General features: G+C 38.7%; 1 protein-coding gene across 6 annotated transcripts in view; it reads right to left on the reverse strand.

The window, feature by feature from the left end:
• Nucleotides 1-11,758: 11,758 nt before the first annotated feature.
• LOC129727520 (protein limb expression 1 homolog) overlaps nt 11,759-17,318 on the reverse strand; it is a 129,579-nt gene continuing 124,019 nt past the window's right edge. For all 6 annotated transcript variants that reach the window (XM_055685424.1, XM_055685428.1, XM_055685429.1 and 3 more), the window contains 3 exons: nt 13,688-13,851; nt 13,433-13,623; nt 11,759-13,367 (listed from right to left, as the gene is read on the reverse strand). In XM_055685424.1, the coding sequence (XP_055541399.1) occupies nt 13,001-13,367; nt 13,433-13,623; nt 13,688-13,851 (722 nt within the window). In that variant the 3' untranslated portion in view covers nt 11,759-13,000. The remainder of the gene's footprint in view (nt 13,368-13,432; nt 13,624-13,687; nt 13,852-17,318) is intronic.

The following is a 17,318-nucleotide window of genomic DNA, read 5'->3' on the forward strand; positions in this document are numbered from 1 at the left end:
TTATTGAAACTTTGGGAATTGAAGTTCAAACTGAACTTGGGATTTTATTTATTGCCGCAGCATATTTACCATTTCAATGCACACGCGAGCACAAAAATTATTTTAAAGGTGATTTACAAAAACTCACCAGAAATCGTTCGAAATTTTTTATAATCGGCGATTTTAACGCTAAACATCGTTCATGGAATAATTCTCAAAGTAATTCCAATGGCAAAATTTTATTCAATGATTGTTCTTCAGGATACTATTCTATTTTGTCTCCGAATAGTCCTACATGCTTTTCTTCTGTAAGAAACACTTCAACAATTGATTTGGTGCTTACAGATCAAAGTCATGTATGTAGTGATTTGATCACACATGCTGACTTTGATTCTGACCATCTTCCAATAACTTTTTCTTTATCACATGAATCAGTTTTAAACCCTATGAGCTCTGTTTTTAATTATAACAAGGCTAATTGGGAAAGATACAAAACTCATATTGAGAGAAATTTCAATAATGAGCTTGATTTGCAAAACGAAGTGAATATTGATTCCGCTTTGGAAGCATTAAAATGTGCAATTGTTGATGCCAGGAATTATTCTTTTCCAAAGGCTCAAGTGAAATTTGATTCATCAATAATTGACGAAAATCTTCAACTTCTAATTCGTTTGAAAAATGTCCGCAGACGTCAATATCAACGTTCTCGTGACCCTGTTTTTAAAACTATTTATAAAGATTTACAGAAAGAGATTAAACATAGATTTACTCTTCTGAGAAATCAAAATTTTGAGACTAAAGTTGAAAAATTGAAACCATATTCAAAACCATTTTGGAAGCTGTCGAAGATTCTTAAGAAACCTTCAAAGCCTATTCCAGTTTTAAAAGATGGTGAACGTTTTCTTGTATCCAATGAACAAAAGGCTCAAAGACTTGCTCAGCAGTTTGAGAGTGTTCATAACTCAAATTTGAATTTTGTGAGTCCAATTGAAAATGAAGTCACACGTCAATTTGATTTAATTTCTTCCCAGAATTTTTTACCTGCAGAAATAATTGAAACTAACTTGAATGAGATTAAATCAATTATTAAAAATTTCAAAAATATGAAAGCACCTGGTGACGATGGAATCTTTAATATACTAATCAAACATCTCCCTGAGAGCACAATGGATTTTTTAGTGAAAATTTTCAATTGCTACTTCAAAATTGCATATTTTCCCAAATTATGGAAAAATGCAAAAATTACTCCAATTTTAAAACCGGATAAGAACCCAGCTGAAGTTTCAAGTTATCGACCAATCAGTTTGCTTTCTTCAATAAGTAAACTGTTTGAGAGAATTATTCTTAACAGAATGATGTCACACATCAACGAAAATTCAATTTTTGCAAATGAACAGTTTGGATTTCGCCATGGGCATTCCACAACTCATCAATTGCTCAGAGTTACTAATATGATACGAGCTAACAAATCTGAAGGTTATTCCACTGGAGCTGCTCTTTTAGACATAGAAAAAGCATTCGACAGTGTTTGGCATGAAGGTTTGATTGCGAAATTGCAAACTTTTAATTTTCTAATTTTCCTAATCAAAATTTTAAAAAATTATCTTACTGATCGAACTCTGCAGGTTGTCTATCAGAATTCAAAACCTGATAGATTTCCTGTTAGAGCAGGTGTACCTCAAGGTTCAGTCTTGGGTCCAGTCCTGTACAACATATTCACTTCAGATCTTCCTGATTTGCCTCCAGGATGCACAAAGTCATTGTTCTGCGATGACACAAGCATTTCCGTAAAAGGAAAAAGTCTTCGTGTCATATGCAGTCGATTGCAGAAAAGTTTAGATATTTTTTCTTCCTACTTGCAAAAGTGGAAAATCTCTCCCAATGCTTCTAAAACTCAAATGATAATTTTTCCGCATAAGCCTAGGGCACATGTAAAAACGCCGATATCTCAGCCCCCCCCGATAATATATTGAGGATCTTTTTCCATGTAAATTTTCGTCTTGAATTCCGCTTTGCAGAAAAAATTTCAGTTCTTGATAAAAACAAAAAATTTTATATGTGTTTTAAAGGATTTTATCTAAAAGTATAAGGAAAATTCACTTTTTTGTAATGTTCAGTGGGCTCTGTGAGTCAAATAATTGAATGCGATGCTGAACCAAGCCATGCAAAGTATTCAAAAACAACCCCACAAAAAAAAATAAATATATGGAAAAATTTAGGAATCGAACAGATTTGTAAAAAGTGCAAAAGAGTGGTTTTGTGGCTTGAAAAAGTCATTTTTTCATAAATCACGTTTGGGCAACCTGAAAACGACCTTTTAGAAAGTCGAAATGTTCTACAAAAATGCTATAAATAACATTATCTTTCAATTTAGGGCTGAGCACCTTGACTTTTTCAACATCGATTTTTTTGGGACAGCTTAATATTCATATGTGGTCGAAACAGGCAAAATTTTGTCAATTTCAAAGTGACCATAACTGTTCGAAAAATTATTCAATTTTGACGCAACCGGTTTAATTTCACTGGCAATGTTTTCTAGTTTTCTAGTAGTACCATGGAACGGGGTGAAATTGATCAATTTTTATAACAATTTCTAATTAACTAGCTTCATGTACATATTTCCCAAAATAGTATAATTTTAAAACAAGTACTGGTATGTGCTCCACTAAACCTCTATGGCTATGGTAAAATTTCTATCGTCTACTTCATGAAAAAAATTCGATAATTCTATAAGGTACTATGAGGTAAATTGGAGTGAAATCGATCATCATTGAAATCCATACATTCTTTTGGAAATGTGCTTTTTTTCGATATGCTAAAGATGAATGATGATCTCTGTGCTGAAAAGTATCATTTACAGCTAGTTTGGAAACGAAAATTACGATATTTCAGGTTAAAATTTGTTTATTTTGGTTCACGAGCTGCTTGTTGCTAAATTTGCTCTTATTGGATCATCTTTAGACCGATTTCAATTCGGTGTGTTGCAAAAGCTCAAAAACAAGCTCTGAAATTAAAATCTTCGTTGTTTCCTGCGAATTCATCAGTATTTCTTTAATGGTATGGAATGATCATTGTTGAAAATAACATTTTTTGAGCTTTTATCAAACTTTACTCAATTCTCCAAATTTAACGTAATTAACCCTCAACTAAGATAATTTTAAGTAAATTCAATACTAGTTTTTGTTATTTGGAAACATATTTGATCGAATTTGATTGAGTTTTGACTGAGTTAGAAGAATTTTTCGAAAATATGAAAAATTGCACCGGGCATGCAAGGGTTAACTTTGACAGATATGTGAATCATGTTGCGTTGCGTTTAAGGACACGTCAACATTGCCTAGTGTTGTAAGAGCAATATCTTTTGATTAGTATTTTTTTATCACGAATTTTCAGGTGATCAATTTCACCCCACTGATCAATTTCACCCCATTCCACGGTATCTATGAAATACACGTGACCAACGAACACCGTAAATGTTTCGGATTTTAGGAGTGTGTGTCAATATGTATGAAGTCATTTATATATATTTTCAATAAACTAGAATTCGTTCCGAGTTCATTGGTACCCAAAAATTGAAAATCCGTATGGGCGTTGTTTTTGGCTGATTTTTTTCTGGTTGGGTATATGGTCATGTATAGTTTGCAGGTAATATTAGAAAACTGGGCAACTTTAAGTAAATTGAAACTTGTTGCGTCAAAATTGATTAATTTTTCGTCATTCTAAAATTGGCAAAATTTTGCCTGTCGCAATTGTTTTTTCTATCCCCTGTATCGTCTAATCATTGTTCCCTTCGTTTCGGAAGTGTATTCGACTGTAGAATAGCCAAATGCTGAAGAAAAATCTACGCACCGCCGGGTGTCGGCACTACCGTTTGCAACACGGAGCAGCAGCTGCTGGGGCAATATGCTGCAGATAAGCAAGATTCATCTTCGCAGAGTAGAGCGGTTATTTAAGTTTTTTTTTGATTTTTTTTTACGATTATCGGTTGAATATTTGGACAAAGCTATACCTGGACGGATATTCGGGCCCCTGATGATCCCAAAGCAAAGCCATTGAATCTTTCTTTTAGCCCAAAGCAAAGGCATTGAAAACAATGCAGATTTGTAGGGATCTTGTACGGTTTTCGGCCGTGACCGAAATCACTAAAGTTCGCCCCTATAAACTCAATGTTTTAGTGACAAGCCTCATGGAAGTAAACGAGATTGCTGTTTGTGAGCTTTTTACGATGGAGTACCACGTGTCAAATCTGACCGTCGAGGATCTGCTGAAGGCTAAGACCGGCCGTTTCAAGGATTCAGACTTCAGCCGGTAAAGATACTGGATTGCAAGCAATTGCACTCAGTATCGCTCGACAAGGATAGATACGCTCAATCATACTCTTTTTGTGTGTCTTTCGTCAGGAATGCTCTGCTGAGCTATGTGCTCATGGACAAGGTTCATCTCACCGTGCGTTTGTTTGTACCGCGGGTAAGAAACTGCCACAAGTGCAAGCAGTTGGGTCATACGGCCACCCACGAAGCTTGAGCTTGGTTTGAGCAAAGAAACGCGGTTAATAACGGTGGTTCGTAAACGAAATTTTGAGATAGCCATCGGTAAGCACTCTTTGGAGCACAGCTAAAAGACTGTGAAATCGTAATGTAGCCAACGAAAGCAACGTCAAGTCGGTGGTTATTGGATTTTGTCAGGAAGGTATGCTCGGACTCTGCTCCTGCGCGAAACATTGTTCGCGATGCGACTTCGGGTCACGACGCGACAGTATCACCTTTTACAATGGCAGAACTTTCAATCGCTCTCCTGCACCTCCAGTCTTGCAACAATAATGCACCTGGTTTCGATAGGAATAAATTCAACTTGTTGAAGAATCTACCCGGCTTCGACAAGTGGCGCTTAATGAACTTGTTCAATGAGTTCCTGGAGCAAAATATTGTACCGTAGGGTTGGGGGCAAGTGAAAGTAAGTTCCACCCAAAAGCCGGAACAACCAGCTTTCGATCACAACTCGTATAGGCCGATTGCAATGTTTTCCTGTATCCGGAAATTGATGGAGAAAATGATACTCCGTCGTTTGCACCAATGGATCGAAATAAATGGTCTACTGTCAGTTACTCGTTTTGGTTGCTTTCAACGGAAAATCAAGTGGCGTATACCAGCAAAGAACAAGTGACGTCTGTGTTCTTGAACATTAAGGGGGTTTTGATTCTGTCTCTATTAACATTCTTTCGGGAAAACTTTCTCTAATGTTAAACAATTTGTTGGCAGAAAAGCACATGAATTTCTCGCATGGTGATTCGATAACATTTCGAATTACTGATATGGGTCTATCCCAGGGCTCATGTTTAAGCACGTTTTCTACACTTTTATATAAATGTCTGGCGACTTCATACACGATAAGACAACTTGCATACGACTGTGTGATTTCTATCACACGAGCCAGAACTGAAAATCTGCAAGAGCCGCTGCAGGTTACGTTGGAAAATTTGTCTGCTTGGGCTTCACAGCTAGGTATCGAATTATTTGTGGAGATTAGAAGACTGAAATACTATTTTTTCAAGAAAGCGCGCGCGAGCCAGCGAAACAAACTGTCAGGTTTTGGCACCTTATATAAATATCTTGAGGTCTGATTCGACTCGAAAGACACCTGAGGTTGTCATATTAGGTATTTGATAAAAAAAAATGTCAAAAATGAGTGAATTTTCTCCGGACAGTAACTGGTTCATAGTGGGGAGACCACCCTGGTTTTACCAAACAACGATATTATTGGTCGCTTACCTTACCTTACCAGCCAGCTCCAGGCCGAAGTGTCCCTTTGCTATTCGAAGAAGTCGTCTCTATTCAAACCGGTCCATGGCTGTAGCTCGCCAGCCACGCCGTCTGCGGAGGCCCCGTAGGTTGTCTTCCACTTGATCGAGCCACCTTGCTCGCTGCACGACCCGTCGCCTCGTTATCAAGAACCATTTTCACCGGGTTGTCGTCCGACATCCTAAGGACATGCCCAGCCCACCGTAGTCTCCCGATTTTCGCCCTTAGAACGATGAGTGCCATGATCCATCTTCCATCTGTACTCCACTGGTACGCAGTGTTTTATAGATGGTTAACTTCGTGCTGCGGCGGATTTCATCCGAGCGGAGCGTCCTCCGGAGTCCAAAGTAGGCACATTTTCCTGCCATGAGGCGTCGACGAACTTCTCTGCTGGTGTCGTTATCAGCAGTCACCAGTGAGCCCAGGTACACGAACTCGTCTACCACCTCGATTTCATCACCGCTAACATGAATTCTTGGCGGCAAGTTTATACTGTTTTCTCTTGAACCTCTTCCTCTTATGAACTTAGTTTTCGATGCATTCATGGCCATTCGTCCAGCTTCAGCCTTCAGTCTGATGAACGTTACCGTCATCTCAGGCGTTCGTGCTACAATATCAATGTCATCGGCGAAGCCAAAGAGCTGAACAGACCTTCTAAATATCGTGCCACTCGTGTCGATACCTCCCTTCCAAAGCGATGTTGAATAGCATGCACGATAATCCATCACGGTGCCGTAACTCTCTACGAGATTCGAAGGGACTTGAGAGTGTCCCCGAAACTCGAACTACGCACATCGCCCGATCCACCGTCGACTTGACCAACCGTGTCAGTTTATCCGTAAAACCGTAATCGTGTATAATCTGCCATAGCTGATCTCGATCGATTGTGTCGTATGCCGATTTAAAATTGATGAACAAACGATGTTTGGGCACGTTATACTCACGGCACCTCTGTAGGACCTGCTGTACCGCGAATATTTGGTCCGTGGTGGCGCAGGCACCCATAAAATCTCGCTTGGTAGTGCCCCACGAATTCCCTTACAAACGGTGATAGTTGACGGCACAGAATTTGAGAGAGTACCTTGTAGGCGGCGCTCAGCAACGTTATTGCGCGGTAGTTGCAGCAATCCAACTTCCGCGTCGCTGCGAACACCCATTAATTAAAGTTGGAACGATTGCAATATCGTTGTTTACGCATTGCCTTAGGTTGCATGAATTCGACCCATACGATGAGTTTGGAAGTTTCGGCGACCGTTCTCCCATTGAAAGACCGATGAAATGTGAGGTTTAAACCCCTTGGTAATTGCAAGTTACGATAGGCTTGGTGAACTTCATTCTCAAGCCCGTTTTATGACTGTGTATTTCAATCACATGTCCCAAGGTATAAATCCTTCCTCATACATCTACAATCGTTGCAACTTGTTAGATACCGTCTGCCGGGGTGAGATTAAGCCACGGGGGTGAGATTGAGCCAAAACGGGAAATGTTTGTATGTTAAATTACTTGAGATTTCCAAAACCTAATACCTCAAATTCAATACTTTATGAAACATGACATATTTATTCACAACTTAAAATGGAATATAGATAATATCAGTGAACTGTTTCGCTTAAAGAATGTTTCAAAGTACAGGGTGAAAAACATGCGCAAATAACGTTATTCAAAATTGTCCCAGGAAAACCAACCCGATCAAGAAATCACATCAACTTACTGCTCAGTTGGTACGTTAGGATGTCGTCTCCAATGTGTTGAGGAAATATTATGCATTGAACCTGTTCCGGCTCAGAAAATAATGTTTCTCCAAACTGTACACTTTTCGAGCCCTTTTGGGGTGAGATTGTGCCAAGCTGTATTTAACGGCACACTGTGCGGAATTCACATTCACGACAAAATTATTTCAGTATACACCAAAACACTTGCATTGTTTACATAGGAAATGTTTTTTTTCCACTGCATAAGGTATGTTGTCTAGCTGTGGTATTCTTTGAAATAATGACCAAAAGCTTGAGATGCTTACTGTTCTCAATTTTCAGATGGAAATTTTCAATGATTGATATTACTTATGGAACGTAACAAAATTTTGTACACCAATTCTATATTTTTTTTTTTATTCTCGTTTATTTTCCGTCGGTTTAGTTCCGCCACTGTTGTGGCCAATCACCGACGCCCAGGGAGGCGACTCCACACCCAGGATCCTAACTCACGACCCGTTTATTAACGGACCGGCGCCAACGGCTTTACTTCCTCATGCGATGGAAGGCGTGATCCCAGAGATTTTTCGCCTCAGAAAATCTCCCGGTGTCGGCTAGGATTGAATCTAGACCAGTTGGGTTGGTTGTGAGTGGATCACGCCACCTCACAACCATCGACACCTATGTCGGCGGTGGGATTCGAACCCAGGCGTCGAGCGTGGTTGACGGAGACGTTACCAACCACACTAGGCCCCCGCTCCACCAATTCTATATAAACTGATGACTTTTAAAGAGAAAAAGGTGGGTTGTGGGTACGTTTCCAGAGGTTTTGAGATCTCCAATGGAATATACCTACAGTTGTCAATGACACATAATAATTGAAACCAAAAGTCTTCTCAAACTTCATGTCCTAACGTTTTCCCTTTTTAGGCTACCTGGAGACGCCACTATGTGTTCAGAGACTGTCTCGAAGCCACGATCTCATAACTAATTACTCTATGCATCAATTTGATCTAGCCATACATTTTTCTATAATTCATATGAAACATAGTTTCTGATCAACCCCCTAAAGCCCCTTAATAGTCCACGTTGTTCATGGTCGTCCCTATACTTACTGTTATTAAATTCAACTTTTTGTTTTTGGCACAATCTCACCCCATAGAAGGGGTGAGATTGAGCCAAAGCTCATGTATTTTTAGCAAAATTATAGTTTGTTGTAACTCAACCATATTTGTTGTAGTTGTTAACAAAACATTCTAGAATGCATTGGTGTATTTTGGATCGAATTCTTTGCTTGAATGTGTGCGTTACAAGCTTGAGAACAAAAAAGCATCATTTTTTGGCACAATCTCACCCCGGATGACGGTACTTCTAATTCTATTGTGTTTTCGATACATCCATGATAAAAGAAACTTGTTAAATCCCGGATCATTTACGCGTACAGCAGATCCCTAAAATATTTTCCAAAAAATATAGAAATATCAACTGCGACAATGCGTTTTATACTGACGGATCACTTCTCGATAATATTAGGTCCACTGGCTTCGGTATCTTTGAAAATAATTTAACCGTCGTCTTCAAGCACAATAATCCTGCTTCTGCAATTGAGTATACTTTAGAGACTATCGGAAAAACGCCCACGGACCATTATTGTTTCGTTACGGACAGTCTCTATTGAGGATTTCCGTATTTCCTAGGGAAAATACGGGGACATTTGAGTGCTTAATCCGAAAAATCTTCTCAGATTACCTCAGTGTGGGTCCCTCCTTATTGTTCCATTCCGGGCAACTAAGAAAAATTTCTAGGGGGGGCTAGTTTTCATGTATGTCATTTTAAAAAAGAGAAAAAAGAGTTTATATATGCTTATTTAATAACGCTTAAGATAGTATCGTAAAAGCAGAAACAAATCACTTAGGGATAGAATCTCCGAAGATGTACTGAATATCTTGAACACACCGTCAACGCCAAGCTCTTTCAGCAACACTGATTCGTTATTGAGGAGAGCCAGATTTGGTAAACGGCTGGGCAGTGTTTTTTAACAGTTCACCCGTACTAGTTAGATTAAAATAGAGCCCAGTGTGGTTCAAGGCATAATGCCCTATTCCTACCTCCACGTGGTACCGACTGGGATACGAGCAACCAAGGAAAAACCGGTGAACCGGTGGGAACTTGGTCGTATGCTGACAGGAAGGGGTAGTTGTTCTCCTTAGAGAGCAGCTTGTCTGCGCGTCTACCCCACAGGCTAGGGGCGGCTCAAACAGCGACTGATCCGGACCGGACGGTTGAACTATGAAATACGGCACATCTATGGCGGCAGCTCCGTCGCGAGACTAGGCATCGCATCCCTAGTAAGGCAGCATACTAAAATCAACATACTACGGAGAATCAAGAATTCAAAACCCAGCCGACGATTATTTCGTCGCAGGCAGACGAAGACGCAGACGAAGCAAATATTTGCTATTTTTTAATACAGAATTTATTTTGTGCAAATAAAAATCGTACCAAAAATAGCAAATATTTGCGTCGTCTAATACCTGCTTAAGGACGACGATTAGAAGCTCAGTACATGTAACAGTAGATCGCTTAACGACCCGGATCCCGGATAGTTGCGCTCCAGGAGCTTTGACGGAAAGGAGAGAAGGTACGGTGGATTTGTGGCCGCAAAGCACGATAGCTGCTCGCGTAGAGACATCAAGATCGTCGTTGGGGACATGAACGGAAGGAAAGACTTATATAAGCCGGTTATCGGCCCGCACAGCCTGCTATGCACCAACTTCGCAGCTTCCCGCGGATTAGCAGTCCAAAGTCCTTTCTTTCCTCGACCAACGTGCAGCAAAACAAATTGACCACGTTCTCAACGACGGCCCGTTCTTCTCAGACATTAAGAACGGTGATGATCGGACATGACCACTTCGATACAAAAAACTACAAAACCCTGATATAACAGGTAGTCCTCTACGGAAGTCCTTTTGGTGTTTTCGAACAGAAGGTGCCTATCGGCGAACAGAAGGTGACTATCTACGGTGGAGCACAAGCGGACGACGGATAATGGCGACAGCGCATGAACCATGAGCTACAAGCGCTGCTTGGAGAGAACCCCATTGCACACCTGGCGAAAGACAACAGGTTGCGGTGGGCCGGTCACATCGTAAGAATGCCGGACGACAACCCTGTGAAATCACTTCTCTTCAGCAACCCTACCGGCACAAGAAATTAAAGGGCGCAGCGTGCATGATGGCTCGACCAGATCGAAAGAGAATTGCGAGTGATGAGACGTCTGGGGAACGGGTGAAACACAGCCCAAAACCAAGTAAAATGGCGACTTCTTGATACATCACGAGTTATTACAGCTCTCGTCTGACTGGTAAGGTGAGTAAGAGAGCAAGGGTTGAGAATCGATTCTGGGTGCAGAGCTAGTTCTTAGCCAATGAATGACGACATCTCAATTTGTGCTGATTTTGATGCTCTGATAAGTAATATGGAATGTAGATATATTGAATACAATCATTCTCTGGGAAATTCTAGGGGGGGCTAAACACTTTCTAGGGGGGGCTGAAGCCCCCCCTAGCCCCCCCGTAGTTGCGCCCATGCTTTTGGCTAAGGTGGGTTCAACAAACGGTGATATTTACTATAGACCAAATGCTGACAATCAATTTTTAAAATTTTCACATCAGAGTACACTTGTCAACTGGCACACCTCGTGGGATAAGGGAGAATTGGGAATGTGGCTAAACAGCATCATCTCCAAGGTTTCGGGGGTAGGATGTAGGACGAGTTTTAATTCGCGTGACGTCTCGGCTTATGGCCCCTACCACAGAAGACGAGGCGAGCAAAATGTTGCATTGGATATGTTGCATATATAACATAAAAATATAATTATCCTGTTTTTACCGTTCTTTCATGTTATTCAAAAGTTTTATAGAAAATACTTTACCGATCTCATTGCTACGTCTGGAATTAATTTGATTGGGGTTATCGCAGTTCAAGTATTTATATTTTGTTACGAAATGTAATAACCCCACTTGGAACAGTGATTGATTTCAGAGAAATCGAAGACTGCATAGCAATGTCAGGCCAATTTTTACTTCGCGTAAAAACTTACTACAAATGTTCTAAAATCTGATTATTTTCTATTTTGAATCTTATTTTCGGTTTTGCTGGGGTACAGTACAAAATATAAATTTTGCTCATTGCTTCACGCCAAATTTTCAAACATAAGTCAATTTAATCCTTTGAATGTTTCCTTGATGCGGAGCGTTGTCGGATATGTAAGCTAAGGTTAACACCGTCTAAAACGAAACTATTTATTCATGCTTCTTTACTAAAACTGTATTTTACATTCTCAATAAAAACTGGTGACAGTTCCAGAGTGTTGTGTGGAATACAATCGACGCTACACGCAACGGTGGCCTGAACATACTCTGATTGTCTCTCGAACAAAGTTTCTATCTTTATTATTATCCGTAAAAATCACTCAATCACTGTTGGTCAGTTATCCAGTTCCGTTACAATATGTTAAAATTTAGTTTACGCATACATCACAATTTTCGTCTAAATTTAAATAATAAATTTGGCCGAAAGGGTTTCTTTTTTGTAATTACAAATAAAAACATTGGTCTAAAATATTAAATTTTAGGTGTAAATATACTGCTGTGTGCTTTGTAAATATAAGTTAAAATTTTCGATTCTTCAAAATCACTAATTTTTCTAACTAACTTTTTCAACTCAATTAGATCACAATTTATTTTTGTTTGATTAAATATTAGATTTTCCACAGTTCAAAAATCGTTTGCAGCAATGTTTTTTGTTTTTCTCTCGACACGTTTGTTTCGATTTTAAAGCAGCTTGGCTGCATAATTGGCTTTCATCATATTGTTTTGAAAGGATACAGTTTCTGTTTTGTCAATATTGATAGTTGAGTCAAGGCAGACATGAACAATTACGGCTCGATCACCGGGTGGACGTAAGTAAAGCTGTTAGTTGTATTTACAAATTGTTTGCGTTGGTTTTGTGTGTTACGTACTAAACTATGCTACCACTTGATTAATTATATAGATGGGGATATCGTGTAGATTGTGTTTCGATATTACCATAATTGTATAGTAAAACTAAAAGTAACAGGAATAGGTTCTGAGGAAGATAACGCAAAGAAATAGTCAACTAGTGAACAAATAAACCCCACCACCAATTATAATCACTGTCCACGGATACCGGCTATGGAATGTTACTGTTAAATTGAATGAGAGTATGCAATAAATCACATTTACTTGAGCTTATGTTCTGGTTGTTTGTCATGGATTAAAAGCTACATGCAAATAAATCCTTGCTGCTTGATTCGTTTGTTTCTATCATAAAACTATATATCAAACAAAAAACGTAATCATTAATGCATAAAAACAAATCCATTAAATAATAAGGAATTTTTATACGGCATTGTTTCAAATAGAAATTCGAAACCAATGTCAAGCATTAATTCGTCATCAATCAAGAATTTCACCCCACCTAACGTTATGCGATTACGGAAGCTGTAGTTCAACTATTGATATTGCTGCCACCATTCAATTGGTTGTGCGCCATTTGGAGGATGTCCTTCTTCTCCTTCGGGAACCGTAGCTCTCTTCCAGCCAACCGGGCAGTCTCTAGTTCTCGTTCGGCAATCGCCAGTTCCCTACTCAGTAATCCGGGATTTTCGTGTTCTCGTTCTATCCAGTCCAGAGCCATTTGCTGTCGCATTTCGTCGTCCAGTGAACGGTTGGAGTAATGCGCGACAACCTCCTGCCGGGAGCATTGCCTCTCGCGCATAGCTTTCAGAGATCCGTTCCAATGGAGCAGCTGGAAAACGGTCATCAACTCCTGGAACTCGAGCATTGTTCGACCTTTGTTGGTTTCCAACATGAATCTGGGAGAGAAAGGTTCTTGCTTGTATGTTGATATTTCAACGCTTATGTAACTTAAAAATGCTACCTGAAGGCTCCTATTCCTGTATCCGGTCCATCTTCTTCGGGATTCTCTCCCTTGAATGATGCTCGTGCTTCTTGGACTGCCTTTTCAATGAAATCATCACTAATTCTGCGGGACGGATGCTCATTGAAAACCGAATTCATCAGGGCAATCTTCGCGGAACTCCGTCGAGCCTCTGCTTTTGTTGGACAATTCTAAAAATCAGAACAAAACAATCAATTAGACATAGTTCGATTCCATCTGAAATAGATTCAGTACTTGAAAACTTCCGAAACAGCTTCCGCCCGGTAGCGTTACATAGCAGACGTAGGGTTGACTCGTTGACGGGATTGACTCGTATATCACTAGTGCGCCATTTTTAAGCTCCGCTCCCCGTGCCGCTTTCATTTGCCAGAATTCTTGCAGCGCTTCAACGACATTTACTGAAAATAAATGGAAAGCATATCAAGCGATTAGTTACAATATGCTTATGATGTACGTGATGAATATCTTTTTAGAAGCAGTATTTAGATTTATGATTTTCAGTCAGGCTTGATGAAAGTTTTTACTAGCGTAATTTTTAATAAACAATAAACATAATTCAACTCTCTAAGAGAAAAAATCACAAGGGTTGTATTCAAAGCCACGACCGCAAAGTTGGCGTAAAAATACATAAGATTGACTGTTGCATTACTTGTATAGAATATGTTTAAAATTTTGCGAAAGAGGAGTGGAAGTGCTACCGAATTTTAGTTTGCACATATATCACTGAAGAGGAATGAAACAAATACTATACAACGCAAACAAGTTTCAACAGTCGAAGTGCATGCAGATTAAAATAACGTTTTACTTTTAATTCCAGTGCAAAACGAGAAAATATTAAATCTTCAATAATTTGTTTTTGTCCTTATAACGACTGTTGTTGTTCATACAACATGTGTTGTTTGTATGATCGTTGTTCAATTTCATATCGTATATAATGTTGATCGCATCTGTGTGCTACAGAGGAGATTAAGACATTTTTTGATATCACAGTTGAAAGCTGTTCTCACACTGGAAATTTGACGGCCCATATACTTTAAAAGCCAGCATTCCAAAACGTTTGTGTGTTGTCAAAATACGGCAACTTTTCATTAGAGGAAGTGCCGGCTAATGTACCTACTACTAATGCTGCTCGCTACTGCACAAAGGCAGCTTTTACTAGAGGAAGTGCCGCTGCTGTTAAGTAAGGACTGATGTTGTCGTTGTCTAGAACGGTTTCGGCTGAAACAGGCTCTTATCTAGGCCAAACAGTATATTTCAAATTACTATATCTATAATTCAATCGACTGTGCTTGGGGAAGCAATCATATAACGACCAATTAGATCATTTGATATTTGTGTTCCAGCAAGGATTGACTATTTTCAATAATATAGTTGCTTGTCATATTAGGCTTGACAATTTTTAAGGTTTGATTATACGATAACTTAATTTTTATGCAGATAATAAAAGCTGTTCGGGTGTTGTGCTTATTACTGAAGGAAAAGATAATTCAGTATGTTCTGAGACACAGAGATGAAGTCAAATTTAGAACTGTTCCATATTAGAAGGTGTAAATAATTAAAAAGAAAATATTAACTTTTCAATTAGGTATTTATTTCATCCTGAAAACGACAATTTGCTGTTCAACTCAATATCGGATAAAATGCCGATCACTTCTTTGCGTTATCACTGACAGTGCGAATAAGATATTCCTTGTGATAGATAACACAGTGAAAAACTGTTTTAACATTCAAAACTAGACGTCTCATGTATTTTGGTGTGTTGTCAAAATGAGGCAACTTTTCATAGGATGCATTAACCAGTGTCCGCTATCGCACAGACACAGCATTTCATTTAAGGAAGTGCTCCGCTCCTACTATTGATGCTGATACACGCTACAACTGCTACCCCTATCCGTTGCCACAGCGGTGGCCGCTATCCGCTGCCATTGGTATCCGCTGCACTGCTGTTGCTTTGCCAAGTGAGGACTGCTGATGTCGCTGTCTAGAACTAATCTGAGCAGTTTCTGCTGAAACAGGCTCTTACAGTGGCCAAATGGCACATTTCAAATTACTAGGTCTATGATTCTGTCGACCGTTCTTGAGAAGGAATCATAAAACGACTTATCAGAGGTCGAATCTTGAAGTAGAATACTTCTCTCAGGAAGTTCGGCTACATAGGGATGTGAAATAAAAATCTAAAAACGAAAAAAAGTGAAAAATATGTCCAATTTCAAATGCTAATAAATCGGTTAGTGTTCGATGGATTTCCTTCATTCTTGCAACAATAGATTGGGAAATCTTCTAAGATTCTTCCCAAATGAAGATAATTGTAATATTATCATTCAAACTATTGTATTACTGAAAGTAGTCAAGCCTTGTCAAAACGAAAAATTCGACCTATGATTGGTCGTTATATGATTGCTTCTTAAGCACGGTCGACAGAATCAACTACCTTGCAACTTAAAATATGCTATTTGGCCTATATAAGAGCCTGTTTCAGCCGAAGCCGCTCATAATAGTTCTAGACAGCGACAACAGCAGTCATTCTGGAGGAGCAAGATCGCGCCAAATGACCTATGGTTGAATATCGACCATTTTTGATTTGAATAAAACTTTGCACGCGTATTTGGCTTAGCAAACTGAGCATTTTTCACAGATGGAGAGATTTTTTACGACCATGAGTTACATTCTAAAAGGGCGTATGCGTTTTGGCATAGGTTTTATTAGAAGCATTGTAGCCCAGAAACCGTTGGTTGTATAGAAAAACTGTCTGAGTATGAGTTGTAGGGAATTAAAAATGCACCATAAAAAAAATATACACTGTACAATAAAAACTTTTTTTGACCAAAAAAAAAATAATAAACATTAAATTTCAATTAAAAAAAAGAGTTGAATTTTTTTTTTTATTTTTCTTATAAAGAAACATGACGTTAATACGCAACTTTTAAAAAAAAGTCCAGGATGGAGAAGTGAAAAATAATTTTTTTATGGTAGAATATTTTTTTTAATAAAAATTCTATTTTAAACATTTTTCAAAATATTTGTATTCTTATGATTTTAAAAGATGCAGAGAGTCATTTTGAATCAAAAAGCTCTTGGTAGTAAACATTCTATAGGCATTGGTTTTCGGGTTATTTTTAATTTAAGCTCGAAAAATTATTAATGTTTCGGAAAATACACGTTTTTCTTGATTTGTCCTTAGTTCTCCAGCAAAAACCATACATTCATTGGAATGCTTGATCAAAAATATACAATTCATTCTTTGACAACAAAACGATTGGATAAATAACTCAAGCGCTAAACCTTAGCCTACCTACACGTTCCCCCTTGCCGAATGTTTTATAAAAAAATATGTTTGTCGTGCAACACTACCTACTTGTTTACTAATAATAACTGTTTGTAAAGTACGCAACCAATAACTACTGGGTTACCTATAATATCTGTTTTCGTATATAAATACGATTGCACTACTCCAGATGTGTTAGTAACAGTTTGCATTTTGTGAAGATGAATAAAGTGAAAATGGAATACACCAAGCCCAAATGCTGTAAACCCTTTCCTGATCATCGGTGCTCATCAAGCTTACGCAAATTAAACGAAAACGTTATTGCAAAATTAAAAATATTGAACAGTCAAGCTCATTTTGATAGGTCTTTATAAACTTGTGATTCGTGTAGTTATTTGAATGATAGTCAAGCCACCATTCATCCCTTCGTTGTTTACTATTCAAAATCTGGAACACTTAAGAATATCAGCTTCATCATAATATCGGAAGTTCTCCATCATGAGACTGTTGCGGTTCAGGTGTTCATTGCAAAATTAATGAGTTTTTTGAAAACAACAATACAGTTGAAAAAAGCGATATATATGTCCGATGAAGCTGCCT

This window comes from Wyeomyia smithii, chromosome 3 (assembly GCF_029784165.1).
Source record: "Wyeomyia smithii strain HCP4-BCI-WySm-NY-G18 chromosome 3, ASM2978416v1, whole genome shotgun sequence".
In the NCBI taxonomy this organism is placed as follows: domain Eukaryota; kingdom Metazoa; phylum Arthropoda; class Insecta; order Diptera; family Culicidae; genus Wyeomyia; species Wyeomyia smithii.